The 25851-nt window shown below is 35.9% G+C and overlaps 2 protein-coding genes across 2 annotated transcripts in view; both read left to right on the forward strand.

Moving 5' to 3' along the window:
- The window catches only part of LOC113109877 (pannexin-3-like), a 7471-nt gene extending 1773 nt beyond the window's left edge, over positions 1-5698 (forward strand). The window contains exons 2-6 of the mRNA XM_026273687.1: positions 348-539; positions 2288-2430; positions 3227-3441; positions 3539-4272; positions 5293-5698. Of these exons, the coding sequence (XP_026129472.1) occupies positions 356-539; positions 2288-2430; positions 3227-3441; positions 3539-4272; positions 5293-5351 (1335 nt within the window). The 5' untranslated portion in view covers positions 348-355 and the 3' untranslated portion in view covers positions 5352-5698. The remainder of the gene's footprint in view (positions 1-347; positions 540-2287; positions 2431-3226; positions 3442-3538; positions 4273-5292) is intronic.
- Positions 5699-7817: 2119 nt separating this feature from the next.
- Positions 7818-25851, forward strand: part of LOC113109878 (opioid-binding protein/cell adhesion molecule-like) — a 167635-nt gene continuing 149601 nt past the window's right edge. The window contains exons 1-2 of the mRNA XM_026273689.1: positions 7818-8045; positions 17834-17962. The gene's annotated coding sequence lies outside the window, so the exon portion shown is untranslated. The remainder of the gene's footprint in view (positions 8046-17833; positions 17963-25851) is intronic.

Genomic DNA, 25851 nt, shown 5'->3' on the forward strand with positions numbered 1-25851 from the left:
TTAATTAAAGTGGCAGTAGGCCTACATCAATGGTTTGGTTAATGCGAACTCAGCTGCTGACGTATTTAATGGAAGACATAATTACTGTTTAATGGAATAATTTCATGGAAGGCATAATTTGATACTTTATCTTGTAAGTAAGACTAATCATTCATTTTATGTCTGCTTGTATCTCTTGCTATTAAACCATATCATCAAAGTGCTATTTGATAAGATGTCCCTTATACATTCATATTTTTGTTAATGTACATATTTTATGCAAAAATGTCCATATGAATGCACAGATGGTTAAACCAAGAGACTTTTAACCAGAATAATATTTTTGGTTTTTCTGTTGCCATCCACAGTTGCCAGCATGTCCATCGCCAACACAGCCGCCCAGGCGATGCTCTCTGATGCCCTGCTGAGGGACAGTAATGGGGACAATCGCATTCGATACCTGGAGCTGGATTTGCCATTGGATAAAGTCATCAAGTTCATTTCTGTGGGCCTGCCGCTCCTCCTGGTATCCATGGCCTTTGCCAGAGAGATTTCTATCGGTTAGCAGCTCTTTTCTTCTCCCGAGTGTCTGTGTGAGAATCACAGGACACCAGAGCAGCACTGGCACTGCAGTAATTTCGCAAACCCTTGAGTTAATTGACTGACCATTAGCTTGAGGGCTGGGGCTGATGGAACGCTGGATGTAATTAGTGTTCATCTGATGTGATGACGCTATCTGCACTGCTTAGGAAGGAAAGCCGTGGTGCAATATGAGAATTAAGCATCTGCTAATGATTATTAGCAGTTTATATGACATCTCAAACCAACTGGGGTCGCTTTCAGGGGAGAAATCTTTAGTGACTGGTATGGGTGCCAGTTGCTGGCTATAAATGGCACTAACTTAAGCTTTCCTGCCAACAGTGCATTGGAGAGAACTGTCTGTTTTGTGTAGGCAGTTGACTTTGAGGTTGCAATCAGTTCCTCTGGAGTTGGTCTGCAATCAGCTCACACAGATGTTAATTGGCATGAGGATGATTAAGAGAGACGTGTAGAGATGACAAGGGTCTGTAATTACAGTCAGTCTGCTCTTTCCCAGCTCTCTATTCCAGACTAACGAGAAGATATGCTAATTAACGTGAGACGTGCGAGGCAAGCAGACTGATTCTCCCTGCTTCTGATAGTGGTCTGACAACACTCAGGTTATTGATAGGATACATCAACACAAACTTTACAGTGGAAGGAAAATCACATGCTAATGCAGTTTGTGCAAAAAAAATAACAACAACAAAAAAAGAATAAATACATTAGGATCAAAAAGTCCACTAGTGAACCTTCTTTTTTTTTCTTCTTTTTTTTTTATACAATTTTTTTGTATTATCAACCTTATGAAAACCTGATGATCTTGTTATCTAGCAAGACTTGAGTATGATCCAAAAGACATTACTACCAGTGTAGTTCACATGATTACATGACCAGTGTCACAAATGTATATATTTAGATATAATTTAGATTTTATATTTACTCAGTGGTAGAGCATTGCATTAGCAGCGCAAAAGGACATGGGTTCAATTCCCAGGGAACCCACATACTAGTAAAAAATGTATATCCTAAGTGCACTGTAAGTTGCTTTGGATAAAAGTGTCTACTAAATGTAATGTAAATGTATTAATAGTTAATGTATTCATTTAATATGATATAATATGTAATAATAATAATAATAATAATTATACATGTTTATATATATATATATATATATATATATATATATATATATATATATATACTGTATAATTTAGCTGTATATGTATAACATGCAGATAGATAGATATATCTGTATATTTATAGATAGAGCCCACTGTATATTTACTGGCATAAATAGATTAAGATGGAAGCTTTTAGGAAGCTCAGATGTCTATGAATATCTCTCCTGGTTTGGTATCATGTAATTTGCAGATGTTCGGTGGAGCTCAGTTATCCATAATAGCCGTGGGTTGGGGCATGTTATGTTCAGTCAGTAAACTGGAGGCTGACCGTAGGTTTGGAGGGTGACACAGATGTTTAAGTGGTCCATATAAAGTAGGGCTTGGGCTCCTCTCGGCAGCTGGGTCACACCCTCTCGCCCAGGCAACAAAACTCTCCACAGAAGGGTGTTTCCTGCCTGCCTTGGTGGTTTCACCATCTGTATCCCTGGAAAAGATCTAGTGCTATTATAGACATGCCACCCAGATTCTCCACTTCAAGTATCAGTTGATGCTAGAATACTGTGATTTTGTCTCAGCATGTTCATTTTCTCTGTTTCTCCTCCCAGGCCCACAGATTAGCTGCTTTCCACCCAACAACTTCACAGTAAAGCAGGCAGCATATGTGGATACATACTGCTGGGACTCTCTCATGCACCATGAGTTTGACACAGATGGGAACTTAGAGGAACGTTCACTCTGGGTACATAAAGTGAGTAAAAACATTCAGAATATGCATCACAAATTTTATATATATATATATATTATATATATATATATAATTATTTTTTAACTTCATAAAATAGAAAGCAATTGGAAGCATTGTTTTTTTTTCTCTCCTCTTGATTTTCAAGAAAAAAAAAATAAATAAATGTGATTTTACATGGAGTTTTAGAAGATATCTGAAGCTAAATCTATTGTAGTCCGCAGTCTAGATACACAAGTTTAAATATAACCTGAATTTGACTTTTACAGCAATTATCTAATTTGTGTCCATTTTAATTATTTAATACATTTGAGACAAATTTGAGAGATTGATACTTCTAATAAGTTATATTATATATTATATTATTACTAAATATATTATTTCAAAAGCAAATAAAAATGTTATCATTGTTTATCATAGATAAACAATGTAGTACAATACAAATTATAAGTAAATGTATAAATATTTATGTAGTAAAAAAATGAATACATTATATTATTATTACTGAATTAGTAAATAAATATTAATAGTATAAATAAATAACTGAGTAAAATATAAAAATTAACATGCAATTTAAAATATATATATATATATATATATATATATATATATATATATATATATATATATATATATATATATATAATATTCTAAATAAATGAAAAATACATATATTAATACAAATATTCTAAGTAATGTTTAACAAGCTAATTCATATAAATAAATACTTGGTAACTCAATGGTAAAATCTACATTAAATGCTTTTCTAATGATAGAACTGGTTATGGTTTTGCTTGTGCAGATGTTTCCATACTCCTTATTGGTCATGGCCATGATGATGTACCTGCCAGGTCTGATCTGGCGCTATCTGGCTGTGCCCAGCCTGACCTCTGACCTGTTCTTCATCATTGACGAGCTGGACAAGTCTTACAACCGCTCTGTCCGCCTGGCTCAAAGCATCCTGGACCTAAAACAGCACTCAGAAAGCCCACTGCAGTTTCAGGCTGAGCTTGAGAGGTATCTGCAAATCTGCAAATATATATATATATATTTTTTATTTTTTTTATTTTTTTCAGATATTAAAAATGAACTCCTTTTCTCTTTCTCTTTTTAGAGCCAAGCGCAAGCGTTACTTTGAGTACCCCCTGCTGGAGAGATACATGCAGTGCAAGCATGGCTCCTACTTCCTGGTCAGCATGCTCTTCCTGCGAGGCTTCCTGCTCCTGACCTTCATGTCCGCCTCGTGCCTCTACCTGATCTACTTCCACCTCTCCGCCTTTCTACAAGATGAATTCAGCTGCTTTGTGCGCAGCGGCCTCCTCCGTGAACAGCCCTGGGTGCCTGAGCTAGTTCAGTGTAAAATGACTGGCCTACTTGTGTTCCAGGTCATTAGCGTAGCTAACGGTGCCGTCTATGTTCTGCTAGCTCCTATTGTTCTCTTTAGCCTGCTGCGTTTGTTCTGTTGGGACACAACCTTCCTCTCCCTTTACGAGGTGCTGCCCGGATTGGGGCTCATGAGCGGTCAGAAACTGGGCTGCCCGCTTAATGATCTCAACGTGCTGCTTCTCTTCCTGCGTGCCAACGTAGCACAGCTGCGATCGTATAGCCGCCTGAGGGCTGTTTGCTCCCTCGCACCTCCTCGACTGAAGGGTGCTAAGGGTGTGCTGATGGGCGAGCAGGCCGAGGAGGCTGCGGAGGCTGCAGAGGAGCTCGAGGAGGAGATTAGAGAGGCCAGAGAGGAGGGCAAACTAAATCTAGTAGACATCATGACTGTGCTGGGAGCAGCCAGAGGAAACGCAGTGAACTGTCCAGAGCAGCGCCCTCTTGTGGAACAAGACATGACGCTCGGTACAGTCACTCTCATCTATATACTTAAACGTATCTTGCTCATTGGTGTTTTTGTGGCTGTCATATGGGATGTTCAGAAAATCATCAAAGGGACTTAAATTTATGATATATGGTGTTGGAAATCATTTGTGGCCTGACTGAATGTGTAAAAACATATGCAAAAGAGATCATATGCAAAAAATGAGCCATATATAGCAAATATGAGTAAATATGAGTAAATATGAGTCTGCTTCTCAACACACATTTGCTTTTGTTTCTTAAGGAATTTGCCTAATTTATATATATATATATATATATATATATATATATATATATATATATATATATATATATATATATATATATATATATATATATATATTCGTACCACTTTTCTGGAAGTCTGGGCAATCGTTGCTAATATATCTAATATATATTATAAAAAATGTACATATGTGACCCTGGACCACAAAACCAGTCATAAGGGTACATTTTTCGAAACTGATATGTATTCATCACCTGAAACTTGAAATAATATATAAAATAAACAAGCTTTCCATTGATATATGGTTTGTTAGTATTTGGCCGAGATACAACTATTTGAAAATCTGGAATCTGAGGATGCAAAAAAACTAAATATTGAGAAAATCACCTTTAAATCACCAAGTCCAAATAAAGTTCTTAGCAATGCATATTATCAATCAAAAATTAAGTTTTTATATATTTACAGTAGGACATTTACAGTACAATATATTTATGGAAAATGATTTTTACTTAATATCCTAATGATTAATATTCTAATGAAAATGTATACAATGCACAATGTATTTTTGGCTATTGCTACAAATACACCCCAACAACTTAAGTTTTGTGGTCCAGGGTCACATATGAAACAATTGTATCTGCTCTAATGGAGGCTTTAAAAAAATAATAATTCTTCATAATTCTTCACAGCTGCATTGTGCACTTTATTTTTCACACTTAACATCAGGTTTCCACCCAAAATATATGCCCCTAACAGCACTCTCTGTCTCTTTACAGAGCATAACCACCAGGGGTACCATGAGTTGAAGGAGACTACAACATGTTGTTTTGCCTAAAGCACCAGCCAATGGACTGAAGCAGCACTGTCAGACTCTAGAGGGCCCCGTAGAACAGCTAAACCTCTGAGATGAAATAAAGATGAAGACAAGACGAGAACATCCAATAGCTCAAACTCCTCTATTATAGTCCAGAATCAAACAAATCTGGATTTTTTTTTACAGAAAGCACCTCAGGAATAAGAACATGACAATTTGAAAAGCCTCCAATAGTTAGCCTTCTTAAACTTGAGCATTTTTATATCTTTATTTATTCTTTTCATTCTTATTATCTGATGTTTGTGGATTCCATGCCTCTTTGAAAACTGGATGCTTTACTTGACCTTTTGTTCTCTTTTGTAAGTATAGTGAAATAAAATGTTTTTGTATTTGTGCTTTGTTTGTTCATTTCCACGTTACTGTTCAAAAACTCGAAGTCAGAAGAAAAATAATTTTTCAAAGAATCCAGAAGAATATCGTGCTTTCCAAGAAAGCACTGATAATAATAGAAGGTATTAGTTTTTGTATATAATCATTTCTTGGGCACCAAATCGGCATATAAAGATCATGTGACTGCAGTAATGGCTGCTGAAAATTCACCTTTGCCATCACAGGAATACATTACATATCAAAACATATTACAATATAAAATAGTTATTTTAAATTGTAATAACAATATTAAGTTTCACTGTAACTTTGACCAAATAAATAGTGAGCATAAGAGACATTTTCCATATAAAATATTTTTCATTAAATTGAATATCAGACCTAAACATAAACGGAGCATATTTCCCGTTTTTATTTCTATAGCATGACTTGTGCACTCTTCTCCCATACCTTAGAGAGAAATATCACTGTCTCCTATGAGAAATAACTTGTCCCATAATTGCCAGACTTTCTCAAGTTTCTATTCCCATGAGAACTTTCAGTAGACCATGGCTCCTTATCTTATGTTTTAAAGATGTTACTTTCCCCCTTCTTCAATGTGAAGCTTTACTGTATATGCTTAAAGGTTCACACATCCAAGCTCTAAAAATGTGGGTTTGACGTATTGGGAACGCTAAACTGAAAATACAGTACATCCATCTAAAAGACAATAAGTTTGCAAGACATTCCTGTCACAAAACGTGAAATATTTTGGATCAATTGAGTGAATTCTTTCTTCCAAAATAAATTCCAGTATCATATTTTTCACTACAGGTAACACACTTGCCTATCAGGCTGCGGCAAGTTATCACACTTTAAGGAACAGACATTAACTTTCAAAAATAGCCGTAAGTATTCAGTGGAGTAAAAGCCCAGTGTCCCTTACATCATTTACTATCATCGGCCTCTTCCTGTTTTTGCCATGGCTCATTGAAAGTCTGTTTGGAGAGATGCTAACTTGTTTCCATGCCCAGTCCATCTGCTGCCCTCTCTGCGTGAGATCCATTTGCTCAGCACCAATGTTTGATCTCAAAGACACTTTATTCTCACAGTATGGCCACAGACAGAACCCGAGGAGGGCAATGGGCAAAACAGTCTGGATCTTATTGAGCAAGTGTAAATTAGATGCTAGTGGTTTGAATCTAATAAACAATTTCAAATCAGGCATGAAAGGGGGTCACAGCTGTGCATATTCGCCTTACATTCAGTAGCTTAAACAAGAGCCACACTCTTCAAAGATCTACACTGAAACACCTTCTTGCAGCGTCATATACAAGGATAACAATTTGAGATGGTGTTATTTACTGTAACACCGATGGAGGGAAGGGGTCACTTGAGTAAAACACCATTAATACCATCTTTGGTGACACACACCGGTTTGCCCTGTGATCAGAGTTGAGTTAATGAGCCTGCTAAAAGCCAGGAGAAACTCAATTAGTTTGATGGAGTACTGAAGCAGAGATCTGCCCAGAGGATTTTATAATGGTCTTCTCAGAGGTGAGACCAGAACAGCAACTAGTAAATCAGCTCTAGAGAAGAGAAGACTGAAAGGGCAAAACCAGAAACGCTAATTGGAAAGTCATTAGGCCTTTGGTCTTTATGCTACAGGTATGTGGCCCACTCTTGAATATGAAACAGATAGGACTGGAAAGCATAAAATACCTTGATTCCTCAAACCTTGTGTTGATATAATGTATTTGGTCCGTTCTAAATGGGATTTTAAGCGACAACTTAAAAAGAAATTAAAAAAATACAAATACAGACTATGTCCACATGAGGGCAGGATTTAGTTATATATATTAAATTTACTTCAGCTCGACAGAACTTCATAAATCGTATTTTAGAACATACCTGTAGGTCTATTAGCATTCAAAGACAAAAAGTGTTGGATAAATAAATGCAATTTAAAGGACGTTTGGGTAAATTCAGGTAAATAAACTGGGACACCACTGAGATGACTGAATAACCTGAATTTACCCTAATAATTTTATTATCTGAATTAATTTATTAGATGTTATGCCAGGCTTGGTAAGGGCCACGTGACTAACTAATTACGTCAGTGGTTGTTGTACACACTGGCATTTTTTGTTTAGTCTGTGCTAGGCCTATTTGTATTTTTGTTTAAATTGTAGGGTCTATACTCTGTTCTAATTAATGAGAACCGATTCTAGTCGAAATTCTAGTTTTGACCCGCTAGGAGCTTCATGTGTCTAGTGTTAGAGTAAGTTTGTTTGTTAAAGACCAGCGAAGGCCTGCACGCGCGAACCGCAAATCATTGTCGGCTTTAAGGTAAGGCAGACTTTTTAAAAGTTCCAACCGTTTTCATTTGATACAAAGTCTTTAAGACGCAGGGCTCTTGACACAAGATGCAAATACACAGCCAGATTTGTCGCGTCTGCTTGAATGGCTCATTATAGGCCTACGTGCTATCTATAATAAACAATTAACATAACATTTATAAGTATTATTGTGTTATTTTACTTTAGATTATGCTATTTACTCAATATGATATTAACTTACTTAAAATATTATGCATGGTCATAAAAGTAATCAATATACTAATTAATATGCTGAGTTATTCCAATACTGGATGTCCTAATGTAGAATGTAAAAGAGGGCCTATCCATTGAGCAGTACTGGTGGTTTCCATTAGATTGTATCAGTAAACTTAACCCATGAATGTTGGGTGACTTCAAGGGTATGACAGGTAAACAACTGAGTTACAAGTCTCATATGACTGACCACCTTATTAGCAGTGGTGGTGTGGTGGCTGTCATCTTGGCTTTATTGCTGTGTTCAGTAAAGTCTTATTTCGACATCTGGAACTCTGTTTCTTGAGTTTTGCTTTTTTGACTTTTAGAAGACAATTTTTTGTTCCACAACAGTATCTTTAACAGAAATCTCAGTTCATATTCTTCTTATTTAGACATTTTAGGGAAAGTGCTGGTGAAAAGGGGGCAGACTAGGAAGACAACTGTGCACTTGAAAAGTTTATTAAAATAGACTAATTTAATAATAAAATGAACACTGTTGGGGAAGTTTAAACTGTAGCTTGATAAGCTCTTGTAGCTACCCCTAAGTTAAAAAACGAAGCATGTCATTATCATTTTTTTTAATTTAGTTGCAGTTCAGTTTGTGCTCATAGATGTTTTTTTGCATTCTTACTTTTCCTCATAGTAGCATGAAAGAATATGCTAGTTCAAACATCACCATACTAAATGTACCACAAGTTGAACAAACCTAATTGGCTTACTGTTGAATTCTGTTGTTGGATTCTTACTGTTGGCTTACTGTTGAATTGTTGAAAATAGTGAACAAAGCAGATATCATTAATGTACTTATTAATAGTTAAGTGAAACAACATTATTCAAGATAAAAGGAGTCTGATTCAACAAGGAATACCAGAAAGCGAAGTGCTGACTTTGGCGAAAAGAGGAGATGGGGATCGAGGGGGTTATTTGCTCCTGAAAAAGCAAAAAAAAAAAAAAAAAAAATGCTGAATGAAACTGAATACAGCTTATATAGGAATGCCGTGATGGATGTCATATTTTTATAGGTAGATGTGATCAGCTGAGAGTCAGATGATGTAAGCTTGACCCATGTAGCCTGCCAGAACTAACGCTATACACTTAATATGTCCATGACTTTTAGTCCACCTTCACAACACTGCAATTTGGCTCAACCAATTCTGTGTGCTTGGAGCGGCGGGACTGTGTGTTCTTCATCCAATGGCAATAAGTTAAGTGATTAGGAAACCTGCTTGGGGGAAAAAAATCTCTGTTTGTGTCCTAAATTTCCCCCATATCCTAATACATATAGTGTACTGTTTAAATGGTTTTGGAAACCACTACAGATGGCTGTACTCTCAAGTAGTTCACTTTATAAGGGTACAGGGGGCAATTTCGAACCCAGTCAGCGTCTGAATTTATGGAGTGAGTTTTGGTTCTTTATTACATGCGAGAAAATAAAAGATCTGAGAGAAAAAAAAAAGTTTGAGAGAAAAAGTTATCACACTGATAGCAAAAAAACATTTAATGAGAGAAAAAAGAATATTTGAGAGAAAAAGTTTTCATGCCAATAGCAAAAAATAATAATATTTGAGACCAAAAAAAGTTTTGAGAGAAAGTATTTTCTCATAGAACATAAAAAATATACATTTGAAATTTTTTAATTATTTCTGAGAAAAAAAATCTCTCTCAAAATACTTTGAAAAAAACTCTCAAATATATATATTTTTTGCTATCAGTGTGAAAATATTTTCTCTAAAAAAAAAGTGTTTCTCTCGAAACGCTTTTCTTTGCTCTTGATGCAATTTCTTGCTCTCCTGTCAGGATTTTGCTTTCACTGTGAGAATTGTGTCATGGGCGGGGCCAGGTTCCTATTGGCCAGTCGGGTGAGCATCGTCTTGTCTTGGGAGTCGAACTGAATCATTACACCATTGTTCGGTTCACCTGCATAGATGCCGCCTCTGCCTTATGACTAGTTAAGTTGAGCAGTGAGCACGGACACTCCAATGTTTGGGCAAGATGATGACACACAGCTGGCTGAGCAAGTTCAGTATCACTGAAGATTAAACATTAAAAAATAGCACTCATATTCATGAATGAATGTGTATTATATTATTTGCTTGCTAATCGCTAGTAAAGCTAACCAGCCATCATGCTAGGTAAATTTGCAAACTCACCTGGTTTATACTATGTTTAAATCAAATGCCAAATTAATGTTTTGATTTAGATAGTTTCACGCCTTATTTAGTGAGTAGTGAGCAGTGATTGATATACCGTTTGAAAGTGTCCCACCTAGTTTTGTTAAAAATAGTCTTTGTATGGTTGTTGCACTACATGTTTAGCTACACTGCATGTATAGCTCACAAACTCAGCTACACAGGGCTTATTCTAAATATTTTTTACCATCTAGCCGAGGTCTAGAGCTGACAAGGTAAATTGCAGGTCTAGGACTAACTCTTACATTAGCAACCCACAAATATGTTTGTGCCTGTACTGTCATGGTAATTATTTTTTCTTTTAAATCTTTCAAAAGGTATATCAATCACTGTCTAACGTTAGCTAGTTGTAGGGTTGCCACCTTCCATGCATACTAACGTTAGTTGAAAGTTGTACGGGAGGTTGTATGAACAAGCAGTTACTCTTCAGGTGCTTTGAGGCTAGCAAGTGCAAAGGTAGAAACTAGCTCACTACTCACTAAATAAGGCGTGAAACTATCTAAATCAAAACATTAATTTGGCATTTGATTTAAACATAGTATAAACCAGGTGAGTTTGCAAGTTTACCTAGCATGATGGCTGGTTAGCTTTACTAGCGATTAGCAAGCAAATAATATAATACACATTCATTCATGAATATGAGTGCTATTTTTTAATGTTTAATCTTCAGTGATACTGAACTTGCTCAGCCAGCTGTGTGTCATCATCTTGCCCAAACATTGGAGTGTCCGTGCTCACTGCTCAACTTAACTAGTCATAAGGCAGAGGCGGCATCTATGCAGGTGAACCGAACAATGGTGTAATGATTCAGTTCGACTCCCAAGACAAGACGATGCTCACCCGACTGGCCAATAGGAACGTGGCCCCGCCCATGACACAATTCTCACAGTGAAAGCAAAATCCTGACAGGAGAGCAAGAAATTGCATCAAGAGCAAAGAAAAGCGTTTCGAGAGAAACACTTTTTTTTTTAGAGAAAATATTTTCACACTGATAGCAAAAAATATATATATTTGAGAGTTTTTTTCAAAGTATTTTGAGAGAGATTTTTTTTCTCAGAAATAATTAAAAAATTTCAAATGTATATTTTTTATGTTCTATGAGAAAATACTTTCTCTCAAAACTTTTTTTAGTCTCAAATATTATTATTTTTTGCTATTGGCATGAAAACTTTTTCTCTCAAATATTCTTTTGTCTCTCATTAAATGTTTTTTTGCTATCAGTGTGATAACTTTTTCTCTCAAACTTTTTTTTTTCTCTCAGATCTTTTATTTTCTCGCATGTAATAAAGAACCAAAACTCACTCCATAGAATTCACTCACTTGTTTTCATTTACTCATGTGAACCATATTAATGGAGTAGGCTAATGGTTTAATTGTGTTTATCTTCAGATTTTCTTGAACCTTTGTAGCACTTTGGTAAGTTGTGTGGCTGTTTTTAAACATGCTAAAAAAGTTTTGAACTTGAGTAATGTAGGAAATAGTGAATGGGTATAGGGTGTGATTTTTGATTCAGGCTTCGATTTTCAGATGTGTTTGGTGGTGCTAGTGGTGCAGAAATGTAATGCGTGCAGTTAATGATGAATGATTAGAAGCATATTAAAACTTCCATTAAAATAGAATATAATCATATATAAGTTCCCTATAAGCCCTGATGCTGCTTTCAGATTCCCATCTTTCTCGCTCTTTGCATTTGTGGTCTACTGACATTAGTTCCTGTGTTTTTTCCTCCTGTCTAGAGAGCTTGGTGAGAACAAACGGTGGGATGGAAAACGACAGCCAATTATTCCTCTCGTCAACTTGTTTGTTACCTTTCTATCTGTTGTTGTCGTACCGAAGCAAAGGTTGATTTTCAGTGATTTTCAGCTAATGTCCAATTAAGGCGGATGTGGGCTTTTTGTACCGATATCAAGGGAAGTGAACTGGTGTGATGATGGATGCTGCGTGTGCCAAGTGGGATGAGTGGGACAAAGCGGGACTGTTTGCTTAGGCCCAACATGATTCAGTAATGGATCTCTAATCTTGTTGAGAGAGGAGAGCTGGGGGGAAAAAGAGGCAGAGAGGAAAACAATAACCCAGGACCTCTGTCATGCTCTGCTGCTGCCTGGGAAACCTTGATTACTGTTGTTAAAAGCTGCTCGCCACAGCTGAAATAGAAGGTGAAAAGTATCTAGACCGTGGCACAATGTACATTATTGGGTCTCCGCATGAGCTGATGACAAGATCGATATCTCAGACCTCGTTTTTAAGGAACTGCTGCTTTAAGGTTGCACAGATTAAAGAAAACACTCTATAAGTACCAAGTATCTTTTCAGGCATCGCTGTTCAGATGGCCTCGTCAAAGCTTAAAAGGAAATGCCAGTTTGATTCAAACACAGAGCAGTTTTTTTAGTCTGAGCACATTAACTTTGTATTCCTGCCTCTGAGCTGTGACAGCGCAGAGAATGCGTGTTATCTGAGCGGTGTAATGTCAACCTGTATGGGGGGAGAAGCTGACCTTGCAGTCATTCAACAAAGCAGAAATAAAGGTGAATGACAGGCTGCTTAGAGTGGTGTACGAAGTGAAGATATTCCCTGTTTATTCCCAGCGGCTTCACATCTGCGTGGAGGCTGATAATAGGCAGGGAAGAGGAACACCTGCTCACATGACTTATGTTTGAGAGCTAGAGGAAGGAGCAGGGTTGGGTCCAATGTCATAACTGGTAATCACTGAGAACCGCTGAAAATGCATAATCGGATCCCAACAGACCATATTCTATCTACAAAATAATAAGGTGTCAGTGTACCATCCAGGTTTAGAGTTAATGATATGATGCTCATTTTTGGTGTCCAGATATACTAATTAATAATAATAATAATAATAATAATAATAATAATAATAATAAAAAAATTGATTTCTATAATGAACGTTTTAAATTTGAATTGTTTTTATTTTATTTTTATTAAAATGTGGATATTTTTATGGAGCGTAAAGTAATTAAGTATATATTGAATGATATTTATTAAACTATTCAAATATTTATTTATTAAACCAAAATATATTTTGATATTTAATGTGAGTAATAAATAAAAAAAAAACACACCTGATATTCTGGAAGATAATACACTCAAGTATCTTTATTTCTACTATAATTTAGTTTTATTACTATTTCAAATAATATTTTGAATTTTCTTTTCCAATTTTAGTAATTTTGTACATCAAGTAAACTAAATTAAAATAAGAAATGCTGAAATAAAAAGCTTTTTTGTATTTTATAAAGTGTATTTGACTTAGCATTTTATTTAATGTTTTTATTTAAGTTTGGTTATGGTTTTAGTTTTTGTTTCAATTTTAGTTTTGTTTAACTTTAATAGCTCTGGTACATCATGGGCTAATCTTTGTTAATTTAAATTTATATCTAAAGTACCCTTTTTTTAAAGTTACATTAACTAAGATGAATAAATGCTTTACAAACTGTTTCCAGTTAACTGTTTAATGAAACAATATGAACACACAGAACATTGTTGCAAAATTCATTGAGCCAAGTATAGCGTGTCACTGATGTTAGACTTTAGCAAGTTTTTAGATGTTATCTGTCAGCGATGAGTAACACTACAGCGACGTGTACTTATGAGCGTAAATATAAATATATATATATATATATATATATATATATATATATATCGAATATTTATGTTGTTGTTGTGTCCCGCTGACACCTGGAAGAAAGCAGCTGCTCAGGGCTTAGAGGTGTACACTTGTGATTTACTAAACACGTCTGCAAAGCCTTGCGCTGTACAGCTGGGGAGAAACCAACAAGTGGTGAACAGCTGTCATCACCAAAGCACTAATTCTGAAATTACACTGAATTTAAATCATGTCCTCTTTTTGTCTAGAAGGTTTTCAGGGTTAAAATGCAGTCATGACATATTTTATTTCGTACAAAACAAGATTGTTCTTATTCTAGTTGCTTATAATAATAATAATAAGGATCAAATAATACTGTCCTGTGTAACAGAAAAGAACATTTCTGTTAAAATACACTACCTTTCAAAAGTAAGATGTTTTGAATGTTTTTGAAAGACATCACTGAAGTTCACCATGGCTGCATTTATATGACCATGAAAATACTAAAAACATAATATTGTGAAATTATTAAAATTTTAAAATAGCCGTTTTCTATGTTAACACAAAATTGATTTAGTTTACATGTAATTTACTCCTTTGATCGTGAAAAAGATTTTTAGCAGCCGTCTTTAGTGTCTGATGGTCTTTTCATTCTAATATGCTGATTTGCTGCTCAAGAAACATTTCTCATTAATATTAATGATAACTTTGGTGCGGTCTAATATTTTATGATTATTTTATGAGTGGAAAAGGTCAAAAGATAAGCATTTATTTGAAATAGAAATATTTTGTAATGAGTAATGTAAATTGTCTTTATATAATTTTAATGTGACCTTTCTTAATAAATATATCAATAAAATAAAATGCATACATTTAATGACCGAATGAAACAATTAATGACTTTTGACTTTAATGATTTGTAACAGCTTCAAATGTAGTATTAACAATGTTTGTGACTTGAAGACTTGCAATATACTGCACAAGTAAAACAGACAACTTTTATGTTTTGGTTACATGGTTACTTTCAACTAATTGTGTGTGTGTGTATATACATATACACACACATATATATAAATAATTAAAAATAAAGGTTCATTTTATGTTCTACAAAAAAATAAACACATAATACTTTAGTATAGGGACAAGTTCTCAGAATTAACTATAGTTTCTTATTTGCATGCTTATTAACGTGTTTTTATTAGTACTTATTTTAATTAATATTATTAGACAGTATTCTACATTACTAATCCTACCAAATACCTAAACTTAACAACTACCTTACTAACTATTAATAAGCAACAAATTAGGAGTTTATTGAGTCAAAAGTCATAGTCAATGGTTTGTTAATAGTGAGAATTGGACCTTAAAATAAAGTGTGACCACAGCATATACGTTTGGAACAACATCAGGATGAGTAACATGACATGTTTAGGTGAACTAACCCTTTAAGGATTGAATCCACAATACCATCATGAAGCAGCCCTTGAAGCAGTTCCGCTTCTAAAGTGTTGGCCAGTCGACCACAGCAAGTGCAGAGAAGCACCTGCATGTCATGCTTTGATGTCCTTTGATAATAATAGTTCCCTGAAGTGGCATTTTAAATGAGGCAAAAAGATAGATTTTTTTTTTTCTCTTCTTCTCGAGAGTCGGAAATGGTTTCGGATAATGTCATTGAAAATTCAGTATATCAAGAAGAAGTGAATGCATTTAAAGGATTCCATTATTATGGCCTTAAACTGTTTACTGACTATCTACACGCATTCATAAATATAAATTTGAGTTTTGCTGGAAGCAGTAATCCCAGGCCGGCCAGACGCAGTCAAGCAGGTCAAACGTGTCACACTCATGTTAGATAAGGCTTGGCATATACTTCTGGTGCCTGTGGAGCTGTGTGTGGATATCTTAGAGTGTGTTTTCTTGATTTAATGCAGATAAAGAATAAAGATAGATAAACTCTGTCCACCTTACTAAAACAATAGATCATCTCACTCTTTAAATAGCCTAACAGGCTGATCTTCACTTGTAGTACTTAAAATAACCACCAGACAGAGCAGTTGCTCAAATTAAGGTGTCTTTGCTAAGACGTCATGCTTTTTTTTTGGCATAGACGGTGGGAAAACATGTATAGATTATTTAATTTGTAGATAAAAGAATTGTGTCTCATTTAATTTTCATTGTTTGAGACCTTTTGCTCCCACAGTTAATACATAAAATAATGTAGAAAAAAAAGACGAGAGAGGAAAGAAAAAAAAAAGAAACAGGATAACAAGTCTTTGGTACGTTAATTGCTCCCAAAAATACAATAGGATGTGGGTGTGCAGTCTCCTTGGTAACAGTGTGCAGACGTTCTAGATGAGGACCTGAGATCCATACTAGGAAAACAGGGAAAAAAGAGAGGAAACTGCAAGGCTGGGTCAGTTATTGTATGACAATTCAGATTTATTCATAAATGATGTCAGAGTCACAAGGCAGTTCTTTTTTTTTTTTTTTTACTATTGTGTCAGTATTAAAATGAAATTGTGGGGCCTGTCATGACCGTGATTCACAACCAGGAGTGATTTTATTTTATAAACCTGTAAAATAGAAAAACATACAGATGTACTGGATATGGAATATCTCTCTATATAAGATTTAAAATATCCCAATTTACACATTCAGGTTAACACATTCAGTTCATTTCTAAAAAAACAACAAAAGTAATATAAGATATGTAAGTGTTGGGTTCGGAAGTCAGGATCACACTTGTAGAGGAGCATATGTGCATAGGCAGACATTTCATTTGCACTTCTTAATAAACCTTACAGTGTTTTTTCTTCCTTTTTATTCATCTAATCAGTTGTCTCAGCCATTCCAGTCAGTGTCAATGTAATATATAAAGCTATATTGCAGATTACATGTAGTTATGGAATTACATGACAAGTCTATCTGTTGTGAATCTTGTTTTTGAACCCAGTGATGATTGTTTTTAGCTTGAGTGTGATTAAAATCAATTCGTGAGACTTATTGATGGAGTTTTGGGGCTATATACAGCAAAAAAGGTTCTGATTTATCACTGGATTTTATAAGCCTATAGCATCTTTGGAGTTAATGTACAGCAGCTAGGATCTTCTGTGTATGGTTAACAAAAACACCAGACTGTGCTCAGTGGGGCAGAACAGCATGGGCTGTTTCAATTTGTTTCTCAGTCAATTTGTTTTTTTTGTTTTTTTGTGCCAGGCCTCTCAAGAAAATATTCCATAATCAATGTAAATATGCATGGATTTTGTTATGCTATGAAACACCAAAAAGTAATAACAGAAAGAGCCAGCCATGCAGCATAGTCTAATCATTAATTAAGGTTTTTAATGAGCAAGTGGATGAAATGGTCATCAATTACATTGGTTTTACCATGCACTACATTGTGAACATATTGTTCTGTATTTGTTCTGGCCAGTCATATTGTGGTGATTGAATAGATTAGAAAAAAACTGATTTAACTGTCGAAAGGAAGTACTGTAGAAGTGTGACAAGAAAAACCTGGAAGGAAAGTGATCATCATGGTATCAATACTGTAATTTCCAAGCCTAAAATAATATATATAATTTCAGTAAAATACATTTGTTCATTACAAACAAGTGGAAAATTCACTAAAAAATCCTTCCAGGTAATGGAGAATGTTTTTTTTTTCTTTTCTGACAGTTGGCAGGCATGTTTTCTGACTGTTAATATTTTTTCCTTTTTTTCCCCCATCTATCTTTTTTGGGGTTTTAGAAAGTGATTTCAGAAGTGTTCATGAGTGACTTTACTGCATGCTGTGGAACTCTCATTTCTGTAAAGTGATGAGTTGAGACTGTCTGATCTACCACCCGTAGTCTCGCTCTTGTAGCTGACATCTTCAAGGTAAGTACGTTTCTTTTAACATTGCTTTAATCTGTACAAAAACCGATTATACCTGATCAGTCTGAGTAGAATGTAAAACTTTAAAGTGTTGGTGGTTCAGGACAGTTTCAGAGGCTGATGCCATAATTTGCTGGTAGAATGGACCCTCCCCAAAACTTATTCATTACTTGTCTTTTATTGTGCTGCATATTATCCAAAAGCTGTGGTTGGGTGGAATATTAGGATTTCTTTTTTCATTTTGTATCATTTTATTTTATTTATAGTAACTCCTTAGCAGCCAGCGTGAACATAAAATGCCTAGTAACGCCCTAGCAAACACCTACTGTATAAAATTGCCTATACCAAATGGCCAAAACACCATAGAAAATGAAATGATCTCTTTCACTTGGAAAATGATTAGCAAGCTGAATGCACTTTTTTCTGAAACTTTTGCATGCTTTATTAAGCATTATAGTCTGTACTGGATATTGAATAAATTTACCCAACCAGATTAATTTAATTACCTCATTTTGTGTTTCACAGAAATAAGATAGTCACAGAGGTTTGGAATCACAGTTCTGAAATGTGTTTTTGTTTGAGCATCCCCATCAGGATTCAACACTGGATCAGTTTTAGTTTTATTTCGTGATGTTAATGGAACTGAAAAACCCACTTCAACTTTAAGATGGACTTATGAGAAAAAAAGACAGTTGGCTTTAGTTGAAATATGTAAAACTCCCACTGACTCTAGCATTCATAAAACAGTATATTGGAGCATGTTTTCTTGTGTATAATTCAATGTGCAAATGCCTCTTTAATTTATGCTATCACTCTGGAAGACTTTTGGCTTGCTGTGCTGTTCATAAATTCGGAGTCTCGAATGTATTATAGATATGTTTGCGCTGGCCACAGGATAGAAATCTACCATTTTTAATGAGCAATTACCTTCTGTAATGGGTTGTTTTATGGTTCGTTCCCAAAAGTACTGGCATTAATTTAAATCAATAGCTCATCTGTGGGACTAAAACATTCCTTGCCGATTCATTGGCAGGTATGCTAACATCAGCCCAACAACCATTAAACGAAGTTTACAAATTCACTTAGCATTTAAAGTCACTGCTGTGTAAAAAGGTCTAGTCTCCTAATGAAGCAGAATAAATGTAAACCAAGGTCAGCTGGAAAAGCCATACAGTTTTTAAATTTTCCAAGCATCAGCACTATTATGAGTCCAAAAAGTTGAAGGAAAACCAAGCCACAAATACGACATCAGGCTGTTTTTTATATGTAGACATTTAAAAGTTGATAGTTTGTGTAGCCATATGTTCATGACTAGTGATGACTGTCAGAATTTTTTAGTTGAAACTTTTTTAAATATCTAATTTCATAACTTGCTGGGCTGGCAAACCTTTTGAAATATCAGTAACGCAAAACATATATATATATCATGTTTCACAGATGATGTTGTATCATATCTAACCATCTTGGATCCAAGTGTTCTCCATACTTTTTTCTTCATGTCATTCTGGTACAGGTTCATCTTTATTTGAGCTGTCAAAAGAAGGCTTTTGCAGAAGTGGTCTGGCTTTTTTTTTTTCTTCATGTTTTTTGGCAAAGTCTAATCAGGCCTTGTTTGCACCTTGTGGTGAACCCTCTGTGTTTGCTCTCGTGAAGTCTACTCTTGATTGTAGACTCTGACAGTCACACGTCTACCTCCTGGAGAGTGTTCTTCTCTTGGCAGAAATCTGTGAAAGGGTGTTTCTTTACCTTGGAGAGAATTCTCTGATCATCCACCACTGTTGTCCTCTGTGGATGTCCAGGGCGTTTTATGTTACTGAGCTCACCAGTGCGTTCTTTTTTTCAAAGAATGTACCAAACTGTTGATTTGGTCACTCTTTATGTTCCTGCTATTTCTCTAATGAGTTTGTTTTGTTTTTAAGCCTTACAATTGTCTGTTTCACCTGCATGGAGAGCTCCTTTGACCACATGATGTGTTTTCACAACAACAGCTTCCAAATGCAAATGCCATGAATCCATGAAATTATCTTTGTGTCAGCTGTCCAGTATTGGTCCATTGAAAAAGGGTGAAGGTGCATATTAAAGAACTGTAAAATCTCTCTCTCTCTCTCTCTCTCTCTCTCTCTCTCTCTCTCTCTCTCTCTATATATATATATATATACTGTATATATATATTAAAGGCCCACTGTAGTGAATCCATGCGTTTTGTATGATAAATATCCAGATTTCAAACGTAATAAACACTTTTTTTCTTACTTCTGCTGACTGTGGGCAACCAGAAGACGTGGAAGATGGAAGACGTATGCGTCACATGCGCACCACTGGGAAATATAGGAGCAAGGAAAGGAAAGGAAAACCATTCTCCTCTTGGCTGGGTCCTCTGACGTTTTTCTTTACAAATCCTTATTTGGTGCTTCAAATTTGTGACCAGCATTTTGTTTTGTTCTCTCTCTGCACTTGTCACTAACCATGCAGCCCTGACGCACTACGTCATCCGTCTGCACATCTTGAGGTTCCTAACAGTCAGCAGAAGAAGAGAAAAAAATTGTTTATTACATTTGATACATATTACATGTGGATATTAAGCTTACAAAAACGCATGGATTCACTACAGCGGGGCTTTATTTACCCCCCCTCCGGAGCCGTGTGAGGGACGTTTTATTACAGATTTGCGCACTTTATTTCTCGTCTTTTGAACTGTTGACAACAAACACTTGCTTACCCCATTGGACAATTTTTTATACAACTTCGATTGGATTATTCTGAAAGAAGGAAATCACATACACCTGATGCTTCGAGGGTAAGTAGAAAATGGACTAATTTTCATTCTCGGGTGAACTAATCCTTTAACTCACATTAAACCTAAAAACAGGTATTATTTCATTGTTTTAAACAACTTTGGTCCCACTTTATATTAGGTGGCCTTAACTACTATGTACTTGCATAAAAAAATAAGTACAATGTACTTATTGTGTTAATATTGTATTGTAAAACACTTTTGCTGCTATTGAGGTGGGATAGGGGTAAGGTTAGGGAGAGGGTAAGAGGTATGGGTAAGTTTAAGGGTGGGTTAAGGTGTAAAGTATGGGTCAACAGTGTAATTATAAATGTAATTACATAAATACAGATGTAATTACATGTAGGTTTTTTTTTAATATAAGTACAATGTAAAAACATGTATGTATGTATGTACACAATAAGTACATTGTACTAAATTATTAATTAAAATGTAAGTACATAGTAGTTAAGGCCACTTAATATACAGTGGGTCCACAACTTTTGTTGTATATTTGAGTGTTACATTTCGGCAACACTTTAGTATAGGGTCCAATTCACACTAATAACTAGTTGCTTATTAGCATGTCTATTATTAACATATTGGCTGTTTATTAATGCTTATAAAGTACATATAATGCATGACATTCATATTCCAACCTAATACCCTAAACTGAACAACTACCTTATGAACTATTAATGAGCAGCAAATAAGGAGTTAATTGAGGCAAAAGTCATAGTTAATGGTTAGTTAATAGTGAGAATTGGACCCTAAAATAAAGTGTAACTAACATTTCATAGCATCTGACAGACCTGATATTTTTGTTTTATTATCCAATCTTTCCCAACTTTATACAATCTATATATCTTCATCCTAATTTGATGATTACGTTACAAACATGAGCAGCAGTATTGTGGTCCAATGGGGTTTCAGTGTGGGCAGGGCCACCTTATGTGACATTGCATTAATATAAACTACATTGCTTGTGTAGGCCATATGTAGGCTTTTTAAAATGGTCTTTTTTTTGGAATGACACTCTTTTCATTGCCTTTGATTCACCAAAGTATGCCATGTTCCCCAGTGGCAAAAAGGCACTGTAACGGCACAGCAAGTTAGTTATGGTACATTAGATATTTCACAGCAGGAGTTTTATACATAACACATGGTGAAAAATCTATTAGCGATGCTGGGATTATGGGTAGGTCTCCTGTGTGTGCTTGTGTCCTAACTGTTCATTGCTACTTTGGTAGCATGGAACACATGATTTGAGCCCCCCTTTACTCAAAGTGACATTCATTGTAAGCAAACCAAACTCTTAGGTTTGCCCATTGTGCACTTAATTAGTAGGTTAGACACCGTTGATTATATCTGTCCAACCTGAAAGCGTAATGTCACATGTCTCTGTGCTGGTCTACCATTGAGCAAACCCAACCATTGGGGGGATCAAAGCACATCATGCTTTCAGCTTTTCTTTCCGCTAACTCTAAGACTTGCAGATACTTCAACCAGAGAAAACTTCAGAGGAATTGAGTTTATCACAGTGCTCCAGTCTCCCCCCCAAAAAATATCCTTGTGTGTTCATACAGATTATATTCAACACCAAAAGACTGATGAATGGCACTGCAAAGTTGATCTTTGCGTTGGGTTTTAGCCGAATGGCTCAGCGTGTTCATGATTCATCCGATGCATCGCTGATTTGGACAGCCGCTGGGTGTGCTCAGGTGTCACTGAGCATGTGTGGCATGTCACCAAGCTCATCTGGAGAGAGTCGGAGCAGATAGTGACCTGAACTGTAGGGCTGCACAACTGAGCAAATTTATTTGTGAATTATGCATATAAGAGGAAATGTGCCACAAAAAAAAAAACTGAATCCCAATCAGCCAGCTGTGCAGAAACTGAGAAAAACACCCAAGAAAGCAATTTTGTTTTCCAACTTGGAATGGCTATACAATTTCCAATGCCTCTGTATCTCATTGCTTTTCCTCCACCCGCCCCACTTCATTTCAACAAATTTATTGGTGTGAATGTTATCGTAACAGAATTTCCTCAATCACCCAGCAGCTGTAAAAAAAACAACAATGTTGAATACAAGCCATGCTAGGCGTCAGGATATTTCACACAGCAACAGACTGGAACCATAGCAGTATTGGTCCTTGGCTCTTTAGCCAAGTAATTTATTTTTTGTTGGTGTAAGAAATGGGAAACGGAACCATTGTTTCTGATGAGTGTTTCGGACCTATCAGTGTGTTGGTTTAAGGTAATGTTAACTTAGACGTTTACCTTAGCTTAATCGTACATCTGCGATGCAGCATGCCTGTTCAACAGTGTTTGGAATAACGGTGTTTAAAAGAACGGCGTTACGTAACGACGTTATTTTTTCAGTAACGCGGTAATCTAACTAATTACTTTTACCGTCGTTACAACGCCGTTAACGTTACTGAACGTTAAATGCGGTGCGTTACTATGCATTGATTTAATATGCAATCCAAACACACCCCTGGCTCACAAAGCGAGTGAGCAGGTGGGTTAATGACGAGATAAGCGGTTGTGATTGGCTAAGGCAGAGTCATGTGTTTCATGGTAGCCAATCAGAGCCAGTGTTTTACACACATGCCGGCACACGCGGCTGCGCCAGCGGCGCCAAACACACACGCGCATTCACGCAACAGCTACACAGAGATGGCGAGTGAGGAGCAATCCGATGAAAAGTTGGCATTTTCAAGGTGAAGTTATAAGCACTACTTCAAATTCAATGTGGTCAAAGGCAAGAACGTGCATGTAATGTGTGACACGCATCTACAAAGCTAGTGGCCAAAAACACTTTTCTTACAAAGATAATACTTGAAGTGCAGGATAAAACTCTTGCTGTCTGTTGACGTGCAATAAATATTGAAAGTTATGTACCTGTCTGTTTTACTCATTTCAATAGACTTGTGAAAACTGCAAATTCTCTGACATGTAGCAACTTTTGTTTTTTTTACAGTAACGCAAATAGTTACTTTCCCTGGTAACAAGTTACTTTTATTATAGAGTAATTCAGTTACTAACTTGGAACAAGTAGTGAGTAACTATAACTAATTACTTTCCAAAGTAACGTTCCCAACACTGCTGTTCAAGGACAGTAACTATAGCAGAGGGACAGTATTGTTGGACTCACTTTCAGAACAATTTGAAAGCTGATGGATAATAAAAACATGGATAGTCAATTAGAATCCACTCTTTTTTAATGAGCTTGAGCATTTATGACAAAAAGTCAGTGCATTAGAAAACTATTCTGTGCATTGTTGTGGACACTATTATCTGCATAATTATTGTTTTTGGGGTGAATGGGCCTTTGATTTTTATTATGACATTATTGTATTACACATCAAGTTTGGGTCTTTTTGGGGTGCAATGTTTTTTCTTCCAAAAATTCTGAAATATTACAAATTAAATGAATTGTTTTCAATGTTATTGCGTTTTAAATTATAATTGATTCCTTCAATTGCAAAGCTGACCTTTCAAAATCTATTAATCCAGTCTTTAGTGTCACGTGATGCTTCAGAATAAATCATTCTAATATACTAAAAACATATAATATATAACATTCAATAAATCAATCAGAGTGTCATCTCCCATTCTCTTTAAGAAAGAGATGCGCTCGCGCCATGGTGGAACACTATTTACATGGCACAATTTGTTGGCGGAGAAGTTGAATGCTTCTCAAGCGAAGAAACCAATCTGCTCATGCGCGAAGTTATTGTCATCTACGGGACAAACAGGAATCCACCAAAGTTTCCCTAGGTGAGGAAGGCGTGGGATGAAGTAGAATTTCATTCATCATTATAAGTAGTAATGGGCTGAATTGCAAATAAGTAGCTAAATTCTAATACACGCAATATCTATCCTTCATTTCATTTTTGTATTTACAGTATTGTTCAAAATAATAGCAGTACAATGTGACTAACCAGAATAATCAAGGTTTTTAGTATATTTTTTATTGCTACGTGGCAAACAAGTTACCAGTAGGTTCAGTAGATTCTCAGAAAACAAATGAGACCCAGCATTCATGATATGCACGCTCTTAAGGCTGTGCAATTGGGCAATTAGTTGAATTAGTTGAAAGGGGTGTGTTCAAAAAGAATAGCAGTGTGGCATTCAATCACTGAGGTCATCAATTTTGTGAAGAAACAGGTGTGAATCAGGTGGCCCCTATTTAAGGATGAAGCCAACACTTGTTGAACATGCATTTGAAAGCTGAGGAAAATGGGTCGTTCAAGACATTGTTCAGAAGAACAGCGTACTTTGATTAAAAAGTTGATTAGAGAGGGGAAAACCTATAAAGAGGTGCAAAAAATGATAGGCTGTTCAGCTAAAATGATCTCCAATGCCTTAAAATGGAGAGCAAAACCAGAGAGACGTGGAAGAAAACGGAAGACAACCATCAAAATGGATAGAAGAATAACCAGAATGGCAAAGGCTCAGCCAATGATCACCTCCAGGATGATCAAAGACAGTCTGGAGTTACCTGTAAGTACTGTGACAGTTAGAAGACGTCTGTGTGAAGCTAATCTATTTTCAAGAATCCCCCGCAAAGTCCCTCTGTTAAAAAAAAGGCATGTGCAGAAGAGGTTACAATTTGCCAAAGAACACATCAACTGGCCTAAAGAGAAATGGAGGAACATTTTGTGGACTGATGAGAGTAAAATTGTTCTTTTTGGGTCCAAGGGCCACAGGCAGTTTGTGAGACGACCCCCAAACTCTGAATTCAAGCCACAGTACACAGTGAAGACAGTGAAGCATGGAGGTGCAAGCATCATGATATGGGCATGTTTCTCTTACTATGGTGTTGGGCCTATTTATCGCATACCAGGGATCATGGATCAGTTTGCATATGTTAAAATACTTGAAGAGGTCATGTTGCCCTATGCTGAAGAGGACATGCCCTTGAAATGGTTGTTTCAACAAGACAATGACCCAAAACACACTAGTAAACAGGCAAAGTCTTGGTTCCAAACCAACAAAATTAATGTTATGGAGTGGCCAGGCCAATCTCCAGACCTTAATCCAATTGAGAACTTGTGGGGTGATATCAAAAATGCTGTTTCTGAAGCAAAACCAAGAAATGTGAATGAATTGT

The sequence above is a fragment of the Carassius auratus genome, chromosome 10, assembly GCF_003368295.1.
Source record: "Carassius auratus strain Wakin chromosome 10, ASM336829v1, whole genome shotgun sequence".
Taxonomy (NCBI): Eukaryota; Metazoa; Chordata; class Actinopteri; order Cypriniformes; family Cyprinidae; genus Carassius; species Carassius auratus.